The sequence below is a fragment of the Astatotilapia calliptera genome, chromosome 13 (assembly GCF_900246225.1).
Source record: "Astatotilapia calliptera chromosome 13, fAstCal1.2, whole genome shotgun sequence".
Classification (NCBI taxonomy): domain Eukaryota; kingdom Metazoa; phylum Chordata; class Actinopteri; order Cichliformes; family Cichlidae; genus Astatotilapia; species Astatotilapia calliptera.
In genome coordinates this window covers 6,246,510-6,266,546 of record NC_039314.1, presented here as the reverse complement: position 1 = coordinate 6,266,546, position 20,037 = coordinate 6,246,510, and the positions used below count along the sequence as shown (strand labels likewise).

Sequence of the window (20,037 nt, the reverse complement as noted above, 5' to 3'; positions counted from 1 at the left end):
CAGCGAGAAATATGATATCAGCTCTCCATCAAACCCATCACATACGAAGAACTGCACAACTTCCACCATAGTTGTCAAAGTAACAGAGCATTATTAAGTGCAGTAAGTGCAATCTCTCTCTCTTTTTAAAAGATGTTACCAGTTAATGCATCGCTGAGAAAATTGGTAAGTAAAGTGAATTATGTGCATGGAAAGGTTAAGATTTATCCCTTTTCCTTTATGCTGCTGCGACTCCAGTGAATCTAGAGGCAGCACCCTTCCTTTTGGCACGATATCAGCTCACGGCTCTGTTGGTGATTGATGTCTAACAGCCACAGATTATTATGCTAAACAACTTATGCTAAAAAAACAGCTGTTAGTTTTGTTAAAGCGAGCCTTTTCAGTTGTAATTACTGTTGTTTTGCATTAATTTTATGACTTTTGAAAGACACTAGAAAGTTGAGGAACATGTTAGGCAATTAACTCCTTGGCTTTCTTGCACAGTTAGATAGCAGGACTCTCTTAACTGCTTAGCTTAGCGTACAAATGCATGAAATTGCAGAGGACAACGGCACCTTTTAAAGCTCACTATTTAACCCCTAATAATGTGGCTGTCTGCAGCCATGTTTCCAGTATTTATTTCACCTGGTGGTACAATACATATTCAGTGTACAACACGACAGTGGTAATAATCTTGAGAGTGAGACGGCCTCTCTGTATAGCACCCAATTTACTTTGTGTTTAAGACCAACAGGACTACGTAAGACTTCTCATAGCAATCATAACTCTATTTGCTAAAAACCTCCTCCTCCTCCTCCAGCTTAGATTTTCCAGCCTGTGGTCTGAATCTCATCACCGGCTCCTTTTCAAAACAGGCTCACAAACACCATGATTGATTCAGCCACTATCCTCCAGGATCTCTCAATGCTTGCCCGGGCTGCAGATTAATTTCCTTTTCCTCATCTTAATTTTTACTCATCGCCGCTCCATAAAAAGGCTAAATGTCAAGCATGCCTGACTCCTTCTAGTGACACGTCTATTCCAGCAGATAATTACCATAAGGAAATTGATGCTTTAGTGTGCAGAGGGGAATTTAATTTACTCTGACATCCTCGCAGCATAATGCATTCCTAAAGAAAGAGAGTTTTTCACTTTGCAATTGACTTTTTAGATAAATTGGACTATTTAATGTGATTATCGGTCTTGAACGTCTTTGACTTATTAAGGTGTTGAAACCAATTAAGGGTTACATGCTGCTCATGCTTCCAAATGTGAAACAGTGAATACTGCTTAAAGATCCATGAAATAAGAACCGTCCGCAGCCTATTGTATGTTAGTCAGCCGGCTACATTGCCTGATGATGTTTTGAGGCTTGCTAGATAATGATATTAATTACAACAACATGGCTTGCTTCAGATTGTGGATTAACCTGAGAGAGCAAAGGGTTCTGTGCAGTTTGAGTCACACTCCATGCATGTCGCATGTGTCATTTTCGATGCTACAGAGTTATAATAACCTTATAAAACCTTGAAGTTTGAGAGCATTTCCAAACGACCAGTAAGAATTGAACAAGTCAGGCATTAGAGGGAAGATCTGAATATTGATCCGACTTCTGTTGGTACTTCTCTAAAATTTCAGCTGAAGTGAAGCTGCTTTGTCACTGAACGGGACAGCATCTCTTATCGCAGGCGATCACAGCCATGAACCAACATCTTCGAGGTCGCCAGTAGCGCTGCGTCACATTTTCTGTCCCAGCCTTCCCTTTGCGCGACTTCTGGAGTTAACCCATCCTGCAGCGTGTTCACACCTTTGCATGTCATGCGTTAAAACGGACCTTACAGAAGAAAAAAAGCAGCACCAACTGTGAGGCTATGAGGAAGTCAGCGAGCATTGCTGCAATCCATATTATGGCCATGAAGACACAGCAGGCCGCATTGCTCCTGCCCAAAGTTCCTCCTTTTGCAACCAACTGAATGCTGTGTTTCTTAGGAGATAAGGGCAGCCTCCCGCAAAAGGTGACTCAGCAATCCAGCCACACGGCCTCTCCTGAGATAAGAGCCCTCTTTGGGGCTTGTGGGACACTGGGAAAAAACAGCCACAAGGAGAAAGAGAAAATAGTGGAGTATAAACTATCACATATTCTGTAAAATGAAGTGCAAACTCGTCCAACCTAATCCGTTAGGTTCATTTATATATGTAAACACAGCTGATCAAGCAGGGGTTCAAACTGAACTACATTACAAGCTCCACCATGAGATACTAGTGACGGGACATATCTCAAATTGAGTTTTAAAGTTGACGGCGGTGTGCAATTCCTGTTTTATTTGGAATTTTCTTCATTTTCAGTCCAAAATGTATATTTATTTGAACAAATTCAGACTCCATTTGTGGGCAGTCCGCTCAGGAGTCACCTATAGGGCTGCTTTAGAAGCTGCCACACAGGTTAGCAATAAAACAAACTGTAGGCCAGAAAGCCTCTTTGAAGTACAGTGTTGTATAATGGTGTGTGCGGCTGTCACCGGGCAGCAGTTGCGTGTGTGTTATCGCCGTACTGTAAGATGTGATAGCTCGACTTTGAGAGCATGTGAGCTGTCGCCGCGTTGGAACTGAGATGATTGACTTTAATGTGAATGCTGGCAGCAGTGGCAGCATCTGAAACTAACACATCTGATACACTTGGAGCCGGTGGCCCAGTGTTGGTTTGTAGATTCCTGCTCATGAAACCAGAGGGAAAACCACATTTCAGTAAATTAATGCATATCTGAATGATGATCTGCTGCAGGACTGAGAGAGGATGCACTTACTGTACACGTATTTTAAAACAGGAAGTAATAAAGGAGGCTAATGTTAAGAGATGCAACTGTTTGCTCAGGCTCAGACGTAATCCTGATTGTGTACGCTTCATTCGTGCTGTGTTAAGGTACAGGACAGGAGGCTATGACGCTAGAGGTAACACAGAGAGGTGGGGGGGGGGGGATGGGGGAAGCAAACTGGATGAAACATTAAATAGAAGAAGAAGAAAAGCTCATTATATGGGAAACACTTGTGTTATTTTCATGGACTGCTTCAGAGTGCCAGAACAGGTGACAGAAGGGGAGCTGTCCAATATGCAAGTGAGGAGTAACCCCCCCCCCCCCTCTCTCCAGCCCACACTACCCCCCCCCCCCCCACCTCCCCCAACCCCAATCAGCTTCTTCGGTGTGAATGAAATAAATAAACAATGAATGGTCCACTCTCCTCGCTCGCCTCATCCCATCTCATGCATGGCTGCCAGTGATGGTCTACTGGGTGTCAGCTTTTATTGGCACGGCACAAAGCAAGTGCCAGGGGTTCGGTGGCCCGACTCCCCACTGCAGACTGTGGATAAAAGCAAGCAAAATGCCTCAGCCGAGCTGAGAGACATAGTCATGTTGGGCTGGAACGAGGAAGTGCAGTGGAGAGGGGAGGGACTCAGGGCGCAGCTCCATGGGGCCGCCGCGGCGCTGCGACCTTCTGCACATGGAGCCGGGGAGAGTTGGAAGAACTTCATACTGCAAACTCAAGGAATAGCAGGTAAAGTGACTTCAACCGCACATTTCAGCTCGGTTCTCACCTCAAAGGCTAGGCCAATACCTCTAAAGTGATTTCGATGGCAGTGAAATGGTTTAGGAGACATTTGCGCCTGACTGGAAAAGACTCTCCTTATAGTTTCGGTGCAGGTGCGCCTCAGCATCAAGGTCCCGTTTGATGCGCGTAATTTTCTACTGCCACAGAGTTTATAACGGATTAAATAACAAGACTGTATTTCAGTAATATATCGGGGAAAATATATTGTTTTTAAAGCGTTGTCTGTGTCTGTAAGCTACGTGCAGCAATTTAAGGGAAGTAGAGGGAAATGTTCCCCATTTTCCTTGCGTCTTTTTTTCTCTCTCTCTCTTTTGGGAAATATGGATAAATTATTTTCCAATTAATTCGACTTCTATAAAAATCCGAATCACATTTTCTTTAAGAATTCATACAGATCGGCTCTGGGCTCGTTATCATTTTAACTCGTTTAACTGTTTTTCCCTCTTCGGCTACGGCACCTGTTGCAACAGATGTGCGCACTCTGTAAACTTTAGGGCCCTTTTTTTAAAAGTGCCTTAAGTTTATTAAGATATTTAAAATGAACTTTTTTTTCAGGAAATAATTTTCTTTAAATTGTTGAAAGCGCAAAATTGACCGGGGCCTAAACTAATGCGAACATGTTTTTGCTTAAACAGGAAATCAGTACGCACCGACTAAACGCGCTCTCAAGCGGCTCGAGTTTACACACAAATCAGTCGCTCTGAGCATTTCTCGTTCCGTTAATCTTTGTGTCGGCCTGTTCAGAATCGAACCGCAGTCTCGGTTAGCCGGTAAGGCGTCTGTGTGGAGGGAAGAAAACAGGCAGGACTGATGAAACTTTTCACGCTGCTGACGCTCAAAGGTGAAAAAGTTGCTCATCAACGCCCAGGCAGAAAACTGAAAGATTCACCGCCGAAGAGATGGGGGGGGGGAATGATCGGGGTTTTTTTTTCTTTTTAAACGCGATAAAAAAACAGAAGTCCAAGAAAGCTGAGTTTCCTCAAATATATATATTTAACCCTTCTCTAAATTATTATTCATTAACTATAATTAACCGTGTGTTTAAAAGTGGCGTTTGTGGGACGTAAAATAAGTTGGCATTAATTAAATTTTTTTAAACTTGGAAAGCATCTTTCTCTGATGTGTCCTATTTTTTTTATTAACACATTTCAAGTTTACGGTCAAGCAGAAAAATATATATTTCTCCGCAAATGTAAAGCAGTTATCTACTTTAACAATAAATGTAAGATAATAAATAAACTACGCGAAAAGTCAAATAAAATAGCAGAAAACTCATTTTTGATTTCTGAACTTGTAAACGGAGCTCAGTACCTGCGCACATAGGGCTTTTTTCATAGCTCAGTTGGAAAGAGAAGTGCTGAAAGTGCTGCAAATCTGTCTGCGGATACATCATCTTTCTTGTCAGTAGAAACAGAAGTAGGAGGGGGTGTGAAAGGGGGGGGGGGGTGGAGGGGTTAGAGGAAGACAGACAGTTATTAAAATGATTGTACTGTCTGAATAGCAGAGTAGTGAAGTGTGTCAGATGCAAATGAAGGAAACTTCTTCTTCAGCGCACCTTTGCTCTCCCACCACCACCACCACCACCACCCCCCTCCTCCAATGATAGACTCCCAGAACACATCTGCTAACACTATCTGCCCACTTCCACCCATACATTTCATGAATTACTGATGAGCATCTCTGCGTGCACACACGAACAGAGGTGTCCGCGCGCCACGTTGCTTGGCAGTGTGGGATCATCTCTTTTCCTCGTTATTGATAAGAAGGCGCCCACGGCGGTGTTACTTATTGCAAAACTCACAGGACGGATCGTTATTATTTGAGATGTTTTTCGATAATTGTCACTCAGACTGTTCAGTTAAAAGTGGAAAGTCTGAGTGGAGCGTATAAGTAGGAAATCACTCAAAGTGGGGCTCCTGATGTGAGGCGAAGTGTGATGAAGCTGCATTCACATAGCCGTGTCACAGCACTGCTGTTTATCTGCAGATATAGTTTAATTTATTTAAAATATTTAATTGCTGCCAAAACCTATAAGTATAAACTTGTTTTAAAAATACTGGGCCTTCAGTCATATTTATGATGTTTAATCAGTAGAAAGTTCCAAGTGAAACTCTCAAGAAGTGTCACTTTAAAAAAAAATCCTTCATATTTTCAGTTTGTTTTAACTGTGCATTAATCTAAACACACACAGACACGCCACTGTGTCAGCTTTCTCCAGGGTATCCAGACTTTGCTGGTGTGGTCCTCAGTATCTGTTAACGGTTTCGTGTGTTTCTCATCTCCACCCTGCTCCCTGGTGTAGCTTTGCACCTCGCTACCCCCACCCCCAGCGACACACCGCCACAACCATCCACCAAACACACACACACACACACACGCACGCACGCACACGCACGTGCAAACACACAGGAGGAGGACCGAAAATTCTGTCAACCCACAAGCCTCTTCCTGCCTCTCCTCAGTTGACGTACTCCGACCAAAACTGTTCCAGTCCCCCCTTTGCGCTCTGTGTTAGAAGTCTTTTCTCTGACTCCTATTTCACCGCCTGAAAGATTCCACCTGCCCCCAGTTCGTACACTCATACACTTTGACACTCATACGCCAACGCGCGCACACACACACACACACACACACACACACACACACACACACACACACACACACACACACAATAATTTCACTCTGATTTGAGAAGGAGAATCATTAATAAGTCTGGATAGTTAGATGGAAATGTTTTAGTCGTGCTCCGGCTTTTATCAAAAAGTTCTACTTTCAGTCTGAGTCTTAACTTGATGATCACCAAATGCCAAAAGTATGTTAAAGTAGAAGCACTAAAAGTAAAAACAGAGCTGTCGGTAAACACAAGGAAAAAGTGCCATGAGTGTTCTGAACAAAAAAAAAAGAATTTCCTGAATATTCTACATGCACTTTACTTTCCACATGCCTACGCAAGTGGGTTGTGGCTGAATGTAGGAACTCTCTCTCCTTTTTCTAAACTTCTGTCAAAGCCCCCCCGCCAACACATCCGTGTTTCCCCTCTCACCATCTGCCCAGAAAAAAAGGGCACATGAGAATACACCTCCCTCTGCCCCCGACCTGCAAACTCCAGATGCTGAGGAACGGCGCTGCCGAGTCGTCGCTCGGCGCAGTAACACGCAACACCACCGTGTTATGCTGAACAAATCATCTGCACCAGTGACCTATGCCCCCCCCCCGCGCCACCCTTTCTCCCTCCTCTCGCACTTGCATCCTGAGTGTCTTGCAGGCCTTTGAGCTCCTGACTTGACTCCGCAGAATCTTGTGCGTTGCGACAGAGCGGCCCCGTTGCTTCCCACTATTTGTTCCAAATGTGTGGAGCCATCTGTCAGTAAAACAGGAAGGGCTAGGTTCCCCTTCTCCCCTGGGTTTGTTTCGCTATTTTCGGGAGCTTCACTTCTCCCTGTGTGGCTGCTTGGACTGGGCAGCGGCCCCACCAAGGGCTTCTTGAAGTGGCGGAGCTGGGGCTGAGGCTGTCGGGCCCATCTGCTGCAGGCTTGAGGGCCATCCATTATTAATGGGGCCACGAGCATTGGTGACTCCTCAGATATGCAGCCCTGGCCGGAGGAGCGCTTCTGGACTCGATTGCCTCTTCTTGCTAAAAAAAAAGGTGGGGGGGAGTGTAAAAATAAATAAATAAAGAGAAGTTCTCGGTCCTTCTGCCTGCTTTTCTGTCTCTTTTCTTTTTCTGCACCTTCCTCTGACTTTTTGCCCTTTCACAGACATCTACTTCTCTCCATGCACGTCTCGCAGCCTTTCTCTCATCTCCTTCTTCTTCTCTCTCTTTTCCCTCCCTCTCTTTGTTTCTGATTGTGGCTTGCGTGTGTCTGCACTCAGGCCGCGGGCTCAGCGATGCATGCTCAGTAAATTAGAGAGAACACGAACGCCGATCAGCTGGGCACGGCAAACACCCGCATCCCCGGTGACCTGGGGCCAGTTAATTTTCTGCTTAATTTTGCGGCAGTCAGTTTGCATTTTGGGATGATTATGTGGCAGGAAATTAACAATAAATAACAAATGTGGTCTGAAAGCCTATTCCCGGCAACCCCGCGCTACCGTCAGGGCCCCCATCAGCCGGGGCCCGAGCTGCTCTCCGTGCTCCGTCTTTCTGTCAGACTTGTAATGAAAATGTCTGTAATTCTTTGTAATGTAATGTGAGGGAGAGTGGTGTATCTGCGGCTGTGACAAGAGCGATCTCAGTGAGGTTATGGAGTCACGCCGAGAAGTACACCCTTTTACTCCACTCTAGATTTTTATAACGTTGTTTCCTGCGCCTGCACTTGATTAAACTTACACGCACCTACATCTCTATCTTTCTCCCATTAGAGTACTTGCACCGCATGGAGACAGAGGAGGCCCAGGAAATAGCCCAGATGCCAGGTAAAAGCTCGCCTACTGCATGATTGAGCTGTAGAATGCACAAAGTAGATACAATAGGCCCACAAACAGGCTCTTACAGGACGGAGAGGTAATTTTGCTACCCCTGAATGAGTCATGTCGCGGGGGTTGCGTAGTGAGTGATGGGTGTTTGCTGGTGTGTGTCTCTACCCCAGACAGGGACAGTCCCCCTGCCAATGAAGCGTCCGAGGAGGCAGAAGAGCCCATGGCTGTCCCTGAAGACCTGTCAGCCGGCTCCACCCAGCAGCAGAACAACCGAGGGGACAAAGGTAACTCAAGCGCAGCCTGACCGTCACCGCTGCTTCTGTGAATTAAAATGAAAGTAAAAAAATCAGTGTGTGATAGCAAAATTATGTTGATGTATTGAATATATCCCATGAAGCGGCAATCAAAAACAAGCCTAAACGACTGCAGTGCCCTTCCCAGCAGTAGTCAGACGTATCATTCCCAAAGCATCCAAATCAGAGTAAAGCGATAAGTGAAAGTAATGTAAGGATCAAAAGTGTGACATATATGTTAAAAAAAAGCATAAAATTAATCAAATGAACATCCAGTGGGAGATATTTGCTGTTCCAAATCCCTTGGAAAAATTAATTTAAAGCTGCAAAGAGACACATTTAGGTCATTGGCAGGAAAGGTAAAAAAAAATCCCTTTGATCCATGGCACGTCATTAATAAGCTGAATCTTAAGGAATAGCTAATGTGGCCTTGATTTGAGTTTGCAAACAGCAAGCCAGGGAATCTCATGGTGAAAATCAGGATGGAGAATGCAAGGGGGAATCACATCAGTGACATATGTTTATCTCAAGTCTCCTAACATGGGCGGTTTGTGAAACAGGAAATGTTTACTGGTCATTAAAGGCTGATCGGTTTTATATGACAGCAAGATAACCGGACATAGCATTCACCTTTCATAGGACAAACAGCATAGTTGTTTTGTGTGTATTGTGCCTTTTTAATGTCCAAAACATACTTTCACCTATTGAATGAATCACTTGAAATCTTCACATATCACATATAGGAGTTAGAATGCAAAAAAAAAAAAAAGACAAAATGGAATGGCTCAAAATTGACCACCTTATCAGTATTTTTCCACTTACATCCAGATAACGGCAAAGATTAGCAGCGCACAGTCAAAAATAAGATGTGAGAGGAAACTGAAATAGGATGTGTAAGAGTTTCCTAAGAAGAACTTGCCATCAGGCAGTTTCAACACTCCTGGAGATAAAGAGTTCAGGAACGGGGCCAAGCTCGGAGAGCGCATCACCGCACCACATAGGTCGCACACCTGCTTACTCACAAAGGCTCTCTCTTTCCTACTTTTGAGCTGTCAGGTGCTGAACCCGACACAGGCAGGAATCTGTGAGTCTAAACAATCAACACGTGTTCAGCCGAGTAACGGAGGATGTGTGTGGAACCACGTTTTACATCACACATGCACGTCTTAGTCAACCGAAAAAAATGGGAAATGGTCGTCGTGAGCATTATCTAAATGTTTGACTTTCATTGGCAGCCTGTAAAGAAGGGAAAGAAGGTGCAGCTGGGTGTATGACTTTATGTTCTGCGTGCGAGTTTCTTTTCAATCCTTTTGCACGAGTGTGTGTCTATATAAGGGACAGAAAGAAAGAAGGGAAGTGCAAGTATCTGGTACATCTATGCATCACTGCCTCAGTGATAAGAGCCCAAATGAGTTATAATTATCGCCCAGGATCATGTGCTGCTCAGTTCTCTTTAGTGAAAAAAGAGGGGACTATATGTGGGACATGGGACCTCAAAGTATCGAAAGCTTAAAACCTCGAAACCCAGGTTATTTCCTGTTGCAAGTGAGTCTTTATAGCCTGGGAACGTCATTGTTGGCGCACATTCGCTGTGGTACAAGCTACACATGTATGACTACACGCACGAGGGAGGTTAATATGTGACGCCTATTTAACCATTTCGTGAAAGAAACGTTTTTACCGCCTTGTGTTTCTTACACCGAACATAAGCCCAGAGACTCTGTTAAAGTCGCAAGACTGTAAGATGACCTTCACAACATCCCAGTGAAATGATTTCGCTTTCATTTTCAGTGATTCAGATAGGTCCTCGGCTATGTCAGAGACATGAGACTGAGAAGGAGACTGAGCGGTTTAGTTCCCGAAAGCATGGAGGCGAGTTGAAAAAAACCCCCAAAAAACTAAAAAAAAACAAAAAAACGTGTGAGGGCAAAAAGCAGGCTGTTTTTGGTGTTCCTGCAAGTTGTGTTCAGTGTGTTGCTGGCGTGGTTTAACACTTGTGGTTCCACTACTTTGCACACAGGGTTATTTTCAGGCAGTGAGAGCAGCACAACTCAGTAACAGGAACCTCCAGTGGCTCCTTGTGTTTCCACGCTGCAGAGCACAGTGCTGTGTTGCTTCCTACCCGCTATGCATCCTTGTCAATGCAGCTAGTTTATTTTTTCTTTTTATGCCTTTCTAAAGCTCTAGCATTTTACTTGTTAATTATTTTTCCAGTCACTGCTCCAGGGCGTGCTGTTTCTTTACCTGTAGTGTGAGGAGTAGATCCGTATCAGGTTATAACCATTTTATTGAGACCTGTTTTGTTTGTCTACTGTGATCTGACACTTGCTTCCCAAAATGAGTAAATCAGGATGTGTGATGTTCATGACAAACAAGATGTATAGCAAAAGCTTTCTTCCTATTCCCAATTTAGTCACAACTTCCCCATATCCATGAGAAGTGGGTGTCAGCCCAGTGTTCATGGTTCCCTTCTGCTCCAGCTAGTTGATAATCTCAAAGCTTCACTGGTGTATTAGATGATAATAGATAAACACATTTTTTTCCACCCGCTCTGTATCAACCATTTCCTGAAATTGTACACCTGCCTCACTGTGAAAAGGCGTTATTCTTGGATCAGTTCTGTATTTTTTGGGGGGGTAGAGAATTCTTTCAAAAGCTAATGTGCACGTAATTTATGTACTTTTTACAATGTCTATCGACATTTAAAAACAGTGTAATTATCCTACGCTGTGGCAGTTGAAGGTTTTGCGGCTAAAACCATAAATTAAATTAGCAGGATTGAAGTGGTATAGCCACTTATGGAGTTTTGCTTTCGAGTTCTGTGATATGCAAATGCAAATTCATAACTCAAAAAAATCCCTACAGCTAAGCTACACTAACACATAGTCATGTAAATGTTTTGTTTCAATGAGAAAAAAACCCTCAGTGGTTAAAGTGAGAACCTCATAGATGTACACTTTGCAATAAATGAAACGTAAAATCTTCAAAAAAGATGACTATGGCTTCATAGCTTGTGATTTCTGTTTGTATCTGTAAAGACAGTTAGCAACAACATTCCATAAATCGGTGACGAGTTAACTTTACCAGGGGAACTGCTGGATTGCTGCATTTGCATTCATGAAATTCAAACATTTTTCCAGTAGCAGAAGCAGATTATTTTTATTTTTATCTCACTGATTTTTTACATTTAATTAATTGTATCACATTGTATAACCTAAACATGACTTGCTGAGAGTGTACATAAATTGGAACTGCTACACAGTTAGCTGTCACAGAAAGGTTAGCTTAAAAAGTAACAGAATCATTATTAGGAACGCCATAACCAACAGATAAACCAAAATTTGTGGTAGTGGTTAATTGTTCAATTAGTTACCTAAATGTAATAGATAAATTATAGAACTACATAGTGTTATCCAAAAGTAACAGATAAATGATCAAAAGTGCTAGCTAAAATTAAGGGACAAATGATTATAGTTAAAAGTAGCCAGAAGGAGACCTTAAAGCTAATGCTAAATATAATGGTTAACAGTTTGATGGATAAAAACAAGGGAGAAATGTCTTATATAATTTTGATAAAAACCCACAAATAAATGGTTCTAATAGATCAAGTTTGAGCAGGCTAATGGCTAAATGCCTAGCTAATAGCTAGTGGATAGCAGCAATGTTAAGCTACTTAAACAAGGACAGTTGTTATTTTAACTGATATAATGTGAAACAGCTGATTCTTGAAAACTCAGAAAGATAGCAACAAGTAACAGATAAATGGTTGACATATTTGACTGAAGCTAATTTAAGTCACTGATCAAACTGAGGGTGAAACAGATTTTATAGTTTTTCTTTAATGTCTGTAAATAGTCGTTAAAATAAGTCGTAAACGTCTGTAAAAACAGAGAGCTCCTAACTGAAACTAAACACAATAACAGAACAATCCCCACTTACATGCCATGCTCATCTGTGGTGCATTGTAAGGACATTTTGAATGCTGTGTAGCCCCTAATTCCTACTTGGTTATGTAACATAAATGATGGCCAGTTTAGCATTCTAACCACACTTTTGTTTTTTATAGACAGCAAAACGGTTTCTTTCCTTTCTTTGCATGTTGGTGTGTCTTTTATCTTATCTCCCCAGCAAAATACAAGTCTGTCCAATAAACCCAGCAGTTTAACAGATGAGATTACTTCTCATGTGACATAAAATAAATAAATAAATAAACACATTGTTTTCAAAAGTGTGGGTATGGACTGTCAGATTATGAGAAAAGGGATGATCACCAACATCTCGTGATCCTACTCAGTTCTCATGTTTCACTCTTCCCTCTGTGGAAAATGTACATTAGGGGATTTATGCCCCCTCAGTGACTCTCGGTGAAAACAACACTCCTGCATTAGAAAAAAAAAACTGTTTCAGTTACAGGCTGTTTTACAATTCCTTTCCCATGCTTCCCTTTCTGTCACTTCTCCATAATTCTTGGTATTTCAGTTAGACAGGCCCTCTTTGTGAAGCTTCCCCTTTTCCATGGATTCCTATATTTCATGATTTCCACTTCTTCCTCTTCAGTTGTACAAACAGAGGTAGAGGCATGGGGAAATCAGGCTGTCACTGTGACATGCAAACCACAGGTTGGTAGCTGCGGGACTTACATGATCTGTCAGTTCTCTTAAATATTTCTTAAGTCCATTGGTGGGAAAATGAAGCGGCTGAGAGTTAATCGCACAGGGCACTTCTATTTTCCTTGGAACACTGGACATCAAATACACGCTACAGTGTGTATTGGTTTTTTTAAAGCTTTTCTACAGATAAGATAAGAGCAGGCGCTGATCGCTCGGGTATAATTTTCTTTCGGCACTTTAAAAAGCTAGAAATGTACAAAATGACACGAAGACCTTTGCAAATGAATACGAGTGTGAAGAGGCCACATGGCTGTATATCTGTGTTGTTCGCTCGGTTGCTATGATAGATACCGCGCGTGTCCCTAGTTTCGCACTGCTTCCTGTGTCTCTGTTTCCTGTTTATCTTGCTGTCATTTGCTTCACCAAAGTGTGATGGTGTGAGATGATCGGCACGTTTCTTCATCTCCTCACTGACATCCTCAAAGAGTAGACATGCTGTCCACCTGTGTGCCCTTATGAAGAGCTTTGCCTTTTAATGTGAATTCAGAAAAAAAATGTCTGAAATAGGAGGGAAAGTTTCTGAAGGGCTGATGCAGCATCCCTCTTCACAAGAAAACGTGCACTAAAGGAAGTTGCTATTACAAAGCTGTTGGTGCCCTAGTTAGGGCAGTTGCAGTTTCTGTGTTACAGCTTACGGTGCTTATTCCAACAGGAGTAAACACAGAATGTGCAGAGCTCCACTGAAAAAAATATCTCTCTATATATGAATAAATTCAAATAAAGCCAGGTATATTTTGTCACAAATTAAAAAATCAATAAAGTTCAGTTTAATAGCTGGAAATCCCAGTATGAGTTCAGCATCATGGTTCTTTATACAAAAAGCAAAAAACAAAAAAAGTAGGAATATTAAAACACAGTGTTGGGATAAACATCTCTCTAACTTCTCATGCCACAGTATCAATATCACACTGATAAATTGCCCATCTTTAGTATTTAACATCATGCAAGAAACAAAAATGCTCGTATTCTAAACCGTGGCCCCCCCTTGCCCTCTTTTCCAGCCTGTAACATTAAAGTTGAGGCTCGCAGTGATGAGGAGAATGGGCTGGCCTGTGACATGAACGGTGTGGAGGAGGAGTGCGCGGAAGACTTGCGCGTGATCGATGCCTCCGGGGCCAAGGTGAACGGCTCACAGCCGAGCCCCGAAGCCAAGGCCTTCTCCTCGGCCGGCGGTATCCGGCTGCCCAACGGGAAGCTCAAGTGCGATATCTGTGGGATAGTTTGCATTGGCCCCAATGTGTTGATGGTGCACAAGCGAAGCCACACTGGTAAGCCACGCCGTCTGCAACACTTCTTGCCCTTCCTTTGCACCCATGTTCACTGTTAGTATAAAGGAGATGGATATAGGGGTAGAGAGGTGTGCGCTGTGGCTCCTCCGCCTGTTTAGCCAAACATAAATTCTTTTCAGAAACACAAGCAATGTCACCATGCACACATACACACTCTCTGAGAGTAAATTCTTTTGCAGTCCTCCTCACACTCACTTGTAGCATGCTTGCATCTGGCTGTGTGCGTGCAGAGCCTAATATCGTGCATGAAATAGACTTCAAGATGTAGCATTAGCATTCGTGATTGTTTATCTAACAGTCTCTGAACTGCCACGTGACAAGCAACTGATCAGGTTATTGTGTGATAAAGTAGCAGAGACAAACTTGGTCCAAAGAAAACATACCCTCAGTTGAGAAACAGGATATCTGCAGCAATTAAATGGGATCTCTGCAAAGTGACAATTATCTGGCTATTAAAAGTTTTTCAGAATTCAAAATTGATATTCTATTGTAATGGAGCCAAACCAGTGGTGGGGAACATTTGTGAAAAAGGCACTTAACTGTCAGGCTTTAGAAACTAATGAAACTCAAAATGGAAGAAAGGAACAGTAGACTAATGTAAATGCAAAAGAAAGTACAATAAAAGATATAATGAAGTGCCTCCTATTTAAATAGAAAATATTCTGTGGTGAGTCTTTGCTCCTGAAATGCATTTTTAATGAATTTCCTTTTTTATATATTTTTGCTGCTTCACTGGTGACTCTTATTTTACGGGGGGGGGGGGGCTTTGAAAAAAAAAGAAAGCCATATTAAAACGTTCTCACAGAATGCCACAACACTCGGAGAGGATGGATATTGGTTTATTCCAGAAGCGCTGATCAGGAAGACTGGCTCTCAACACAAAGTGTTTCCTTCGCTTTATTCAAATGAGGCTGAATTTGCATTGTGATGTGCCGCTCTTATTTTAGAGACGAAGAAGAGGAAAAAATGAGATTTTCAGATCAAATTGACCTAGGCAATGGTGCATTACGGAGCTGGCAGGCTGAGTCTGAAAGGCTCTTGTTCGATCAGAGCGCCAGAAGTCTGTGGGGCAGGGGGAGCATGGAGAGATGGAGTGTCACTCTGCTGTGAAACCCTCCCCACAGGCTGCTGGATCGCTCTCCGCCCCGGAGACGCTGCATCATCCGGCTTGTAGTGCGGCGACCTCCCGCGTCCCCGCAGCTTTTCCATCCGCACAGAAAAGACAAAGACTTTTATCGCTGTCAGTGGAGGGAGGGAACAAACACAGTCAGATTAGTGCACTCAAGGAAAAGCTTAAAAATGAAACAAACTGTCTGATCCGATCCATAAAATCCGAAAATTAGAAGCCAATAAAACATACAAGTTATTCTGTCCCACCCCCCTGCCCTTTCTTTCCTTGTGTTTACATCTTTGCAGTAACGTGTGTCTGCTCTGTCTGTTCTCGTCCTCAGGAGAACGTCCATTCCAGTGCACCCAGTGCGGCGCCTCCTTCACCCAGAAGGGCAACCTGCTGCGTCACATCAAGCTCCACTCAGGGGAGAAGCCCTTCAAGTGTCACCTGTGCAGCTACGCCTGTCGCAGGAGGGACGCCCTCACCGGCCACCTACGCACACACTCAGGTGAGCAAGGTCACCCCCGCTGAAAACTTCTGCACTTTTATGTTGGACGATTTTTACAAAAGGCACAGCAACTTCTGCAGCACATGCAGCATGAGCTCGGGACTATGTAAAGGGAAGTTGACAGGGTGTAGATATGGTGTCACTTTTTTTTTTTCAAATGCTTTGCAGAAGTACGTGTTAGTGTAATTTGGGTGTAAACAGAATTCTCCTTCTGAAGGGTTTGTCAGAAAAATGGAGGGATAACAATCACGATTGTGTCATTTTACAACGTAAATGTAACAGCACCTACAAAAAAATAAGTGAGAAAGATTAAAGCATCTGATATATGTTGGTTATTGAGCTGAATTGTAATCATATAAATTCAGCCTGGAGAGCTTTCAAACTGGAGACAACTGGACTTATAATATTAAAGACATAGAATACTGTTATCATAGTAATGTAACTCCTAATATGTAAAAGGAATGTATTTAAATATAAATATATGTTAAAAAAAAAGGCTTATTATTTTCCTTAAAAAACCAAAAACGCTAGTCACTTATTTTTAGCATGCAAAAATAAAAAGTGCATGCATTAAACTAATTTCAGCTGTTTTTATGAGCATTCACAAAACAAGTATGAATGGGTGGATGAGGGTCCTTAGGGACTAGTAAAGCGCTATACAAGTACAGGCCATTTACCATTTACAGGCCATTTGAGTTTGTTTTGTTTGTCTGTCCAGGTATGGGCAGAAAAATCCTCCCCTTCCTCAGATTTTTTCATATTTTGGATTTAATTTTCAGCACTTTTTAATTTAGGTTTATGGCTTTTTTTCTCTGTATTTAAAAATATAGCAAAAATCATCAGTATTTGTCAGCATATATTTTCTTAGTGAAAAATAAAAAATGTTGCTCTCCATCATAAGGTTTCAGTTTGCACTGTGTTCACTCTACACTAAGTTGCTACCTGAGTTACCCATAAATACAGAGGACATGAGCTCAGCACTATCTGCAGCAGCAGAGCTTATGGCATCCTAAGACATAAACTTCTACTTGTGAGTTCTTCCACAGGGCCTCCCAGAAATTGTTTTGGTTTTTGTTTGTCATTTACATTTTTGTAGGTGGTGCTCTTTTCTTCCCCCTTTACCACTGGTTGTGCCAGATCCCTAATCAGCCCTTATCTTGTTCTTAATCTGCTCAAAATGCATTCGTTACATCAATTCCTTCCTGTGTTCTTTCAAGAAGGAACCAAATGGCCATTTAACTTACTTTAGTGTTAATTATTTATAAAAAAAGTTTTGCACTGCTCTGCTTTCACTGATGTAATTTTTTTTTTGCAGTTGGAAAACCCCACAAGTGTGCTTACTGTGGGCGGAGCTATAAGCAGCGCAGCTCTCTAGAAGAGCACAAAGAGAGGTGTCACAACTACCTCCAGTGTATGGGACTGCAAAACACCATCTACACAGGTTGGTGCCTCACGAGGCGTGCACTTTAACTTTCACCCAGATCTAATGACCTACTTTATCCTAAGCACGGGATGCAGGAAACTGTGCACAGAACAGCAGCCTATCACAGTCACTGTCTTTGTTGCTAAAAAACAAGACAGGCTACATTTCCATTTAAATATAGGCTCGTGTAGGTATCCGAGCTAATTAAGTCAGTTTCTTTTTCTATATAAATTTAGACACTTCATACTTAGTGTTCTGTACAGCTCTACATTAAAACCTGAAAACAGATCATTATGAGCAAATGTTATATTCGTAAACCAAGTGCTTCACGTGTGTCAGAATAGTCCGCTCTGTGCTCTGTGAGAAAACCACCATCAGGCTTGTGCCAGCAGGACAAACTCCAGTTACTTTGACGCTAAAATCTACTTCTCTGTCTTGCTTTCCAGTAGTAAAGGAAGAAAGCAACCAGAATGAGCAGAGGGAAGACTTGAGCCAGATGGGATCTGACAGAGCCTTGGTGCTAGACAGACTAGCTAATAATGTAGCTAAACGTAAGAGCACTATGCCACAGAAGTTTGTGGGTAAGGGCTGAAATCTGCTTCTTTTGTGTCAATACAATTTCGCTGTTTTTTGCTGAAAGAAAAAAAAAGTGTAACTGTGACTGTTTGTGTTCATTGGGGTTGCATTTTTCTCTGCAAGCCTGGTTCTATGCAGTGCAGCCTAATCACAGACTGCACCTTTTATTTGCTTAATCGTCACTGGAAAAGACTACATTGAAATATTACCTTGATTCTGCATAGACATGTTACATTTAAGCGATTCATATCCACACAAAAAGCAAAAAACAATCAAAAGAGGGAGAATAATAGAACATCAAAAGGTAGACTGAAGTGACTCATTTTAAGACTCAGTGGCTCAGTGTCAAGATGGTGAGATGATAGGATGCAGGTGAAAGTGTGTCAGCGTAGTACGAACCTCACCCTGCCCTTCTGTCTCTCCTTCTCTTCAGGTGACAAACGTCTGTCGGACCTCTCTTATGACGGAGGAGCAAGCGAGCTGATCCAGCCCCACGTCATCGACCAGGCCATCAACAGCGCCATCAGCTACCTAGGCGCCGAGTCGCTCCGGCCTCTGGTCCAGACCTCCTCTTCCGATGTGGGCCTCGGCTCCATCTACCCCCTCCACAAGCCGGCGACGGAGGCCCACGCGGGGACGGGCTTGTCAGCCAAAGACAGTGCGGCCGAGAACCTGCTGCTGCTCTCCAAGTCTGCCTCCAGCGAGAAGGACGGCTCGCCCAGCCACAGCGGCCAGGATTCCACGGACACCGAGAGCAACAACGAGGATCGCCCGACCGGAGCAGCCCCCGGCCTCATCTACCTGACCAACCACATCACCCAGGGGGTTAGGAATGGCGTGCTTCCCCTGGTGAAGGAGGAACAACAGAGGCAGTTCGACACCATCCGGGCCATGGAGATGGCCTCCGAGGGCTTCAAAGTAGTGACAGCGGACGGGGAGCAGGTGAGGGCGTACAGGTGCGAACACTGCCGCGTCCTCTTCCTGGACCACGTCATGTACACCATTCACATGGGCTGCCACGGCTTCAGAGACCCCTTCGAGTGCAACCTCTGCGGTCACCGGAGTCAAGATCGATACGAGTTCTCCTCTCACATAACACGAGGAGAGCATCGCTACTGAGCCACATCGACCAGAGAACACACTTTCACAGGATAGAACAGACACACACACAGACAGACAGACACACACACAGACAGACAGACAGACACACACACACACACACACACACACACACACACACACACACAGGCAAGCACATGCAATAAATTAATATAAATACATCATGTAAAATACATTGTTAATGTCTGTGTGTTTTTTATAAGGTATGCATGTTTGTTGACACACAAATAAATATACAACTATTAAAAACATTGATCTTCATCTCTGATACGAACTATTCTGTTTTTTTAGGGTTTTTTTTTTAAAGAAAACAAAGTAAAGAAGTACTGTTCTTCATTCCTCACAGGAATGAAGAACAGTACTTCATAAATACACATCACCTGTGTATGTAAATATATATTAAAAAAAAAGGTCTTATTTTTCCTCCTTTTTTTCAAGATTTAAAGTAATAGGATTTACATCCTTTTTGCTTTGACACCTTTCTGTGTTGAATAACAGAAAAAATGTCAATTCCTTCTGCGGCTGTTTCCAGTGCAGGCAAACCCAGTGTAACATAAATACAATCAGTAACGTAACAATCAGTGTAGATAGACCCACAGCTCCCCTGTAAGGTTTTAACCTGCTCTTGTGTTTGTAATAACCTTCACGTTATTTATACATTTACATGCCTGTCTGTTTTTTGTATTTATTACAGTGATCGATGTTTGTTTCTTAGAGTAGTCAAAGCTGCATTTTTTTTTCTTTTTCAGTTCGGCTGTACTAAATGTGTATGATGTTATCTGATCCATGACTGCTGCTGGAAGCTATTTTTAGTGTTATCAGAGGGAAATGTTTTCCTGGACTTTTCTGTTTTATACCTGATGGCTAAGAATTGTTTGACCCGTGAGACGAAAACGAAGTTGACCTCAGTTGAAGGGAGCTTAATGCTTGCAAAAATATCAATAAAGGATATTTTATATATGCAAATAGTGTGGGAAGAGTGTTTCTGGTTTTTTTTTCTGTTTTTAAAGATGGCTGTAGAAGTAAGGAGAAAGCAGACCTCCT

The 20,037-nt window shown here is 42.7% G+C and overlaps 1 protein-coding gene across 5 annotated transcripts; it reads left to right on the top strand.

Annotated features, from left to right (window-relative positions):
• The first annotated feature begins 3,198 nt into the window (after positions 1 to 3,198).
• Positions 3,199 to 19,080, top strand: ikzf1 (IKAROS family zinc finger 1 (Ikaros)). 5 transcript variants are annotated; one of them, XM_026190373.1, is made up of 8 exons: positions 3,199 to 3,531; positions 7,948 to 8,001; positions 8,175 to 8,288; positions 13,969 to 14,235; positions 15,708 to 15,875; positions 17,191 to 17,316; positions 17,745 to 17,879; positions 18,308 to 19,080. In XM_026190373.1, exons 1-8 carry the CDS (start codon positions 3,204 to 3,206, stop codon positions 18,991 to 18,993), a joined length of 1,878 nt encoding a protein of 625 aa, XP_026046158.1. In that variant the 5' UTR covers positions 3,199 to 3,203; the 3' UTR covers positions 18,994 to 19,080. The 5 variants fall into 5 exon arrangements, with proteins under 5 accessions (XP_026046158.1, XP_026046159.1, XP_026046160.1 ...); XM_026190374.1 differs by having other exon boundaries at positions 3,201 to 3,531; positions 17,748 to 17,879; XM_026190375.1 differs by lacking the exon at positions 17,745 to 17,879 and having other exon boundaries at positions 3,201 to 3,531.
• The last annotated feature ends 957 nt before the right edge of the window (positions 19,081 to 20,037 follow it).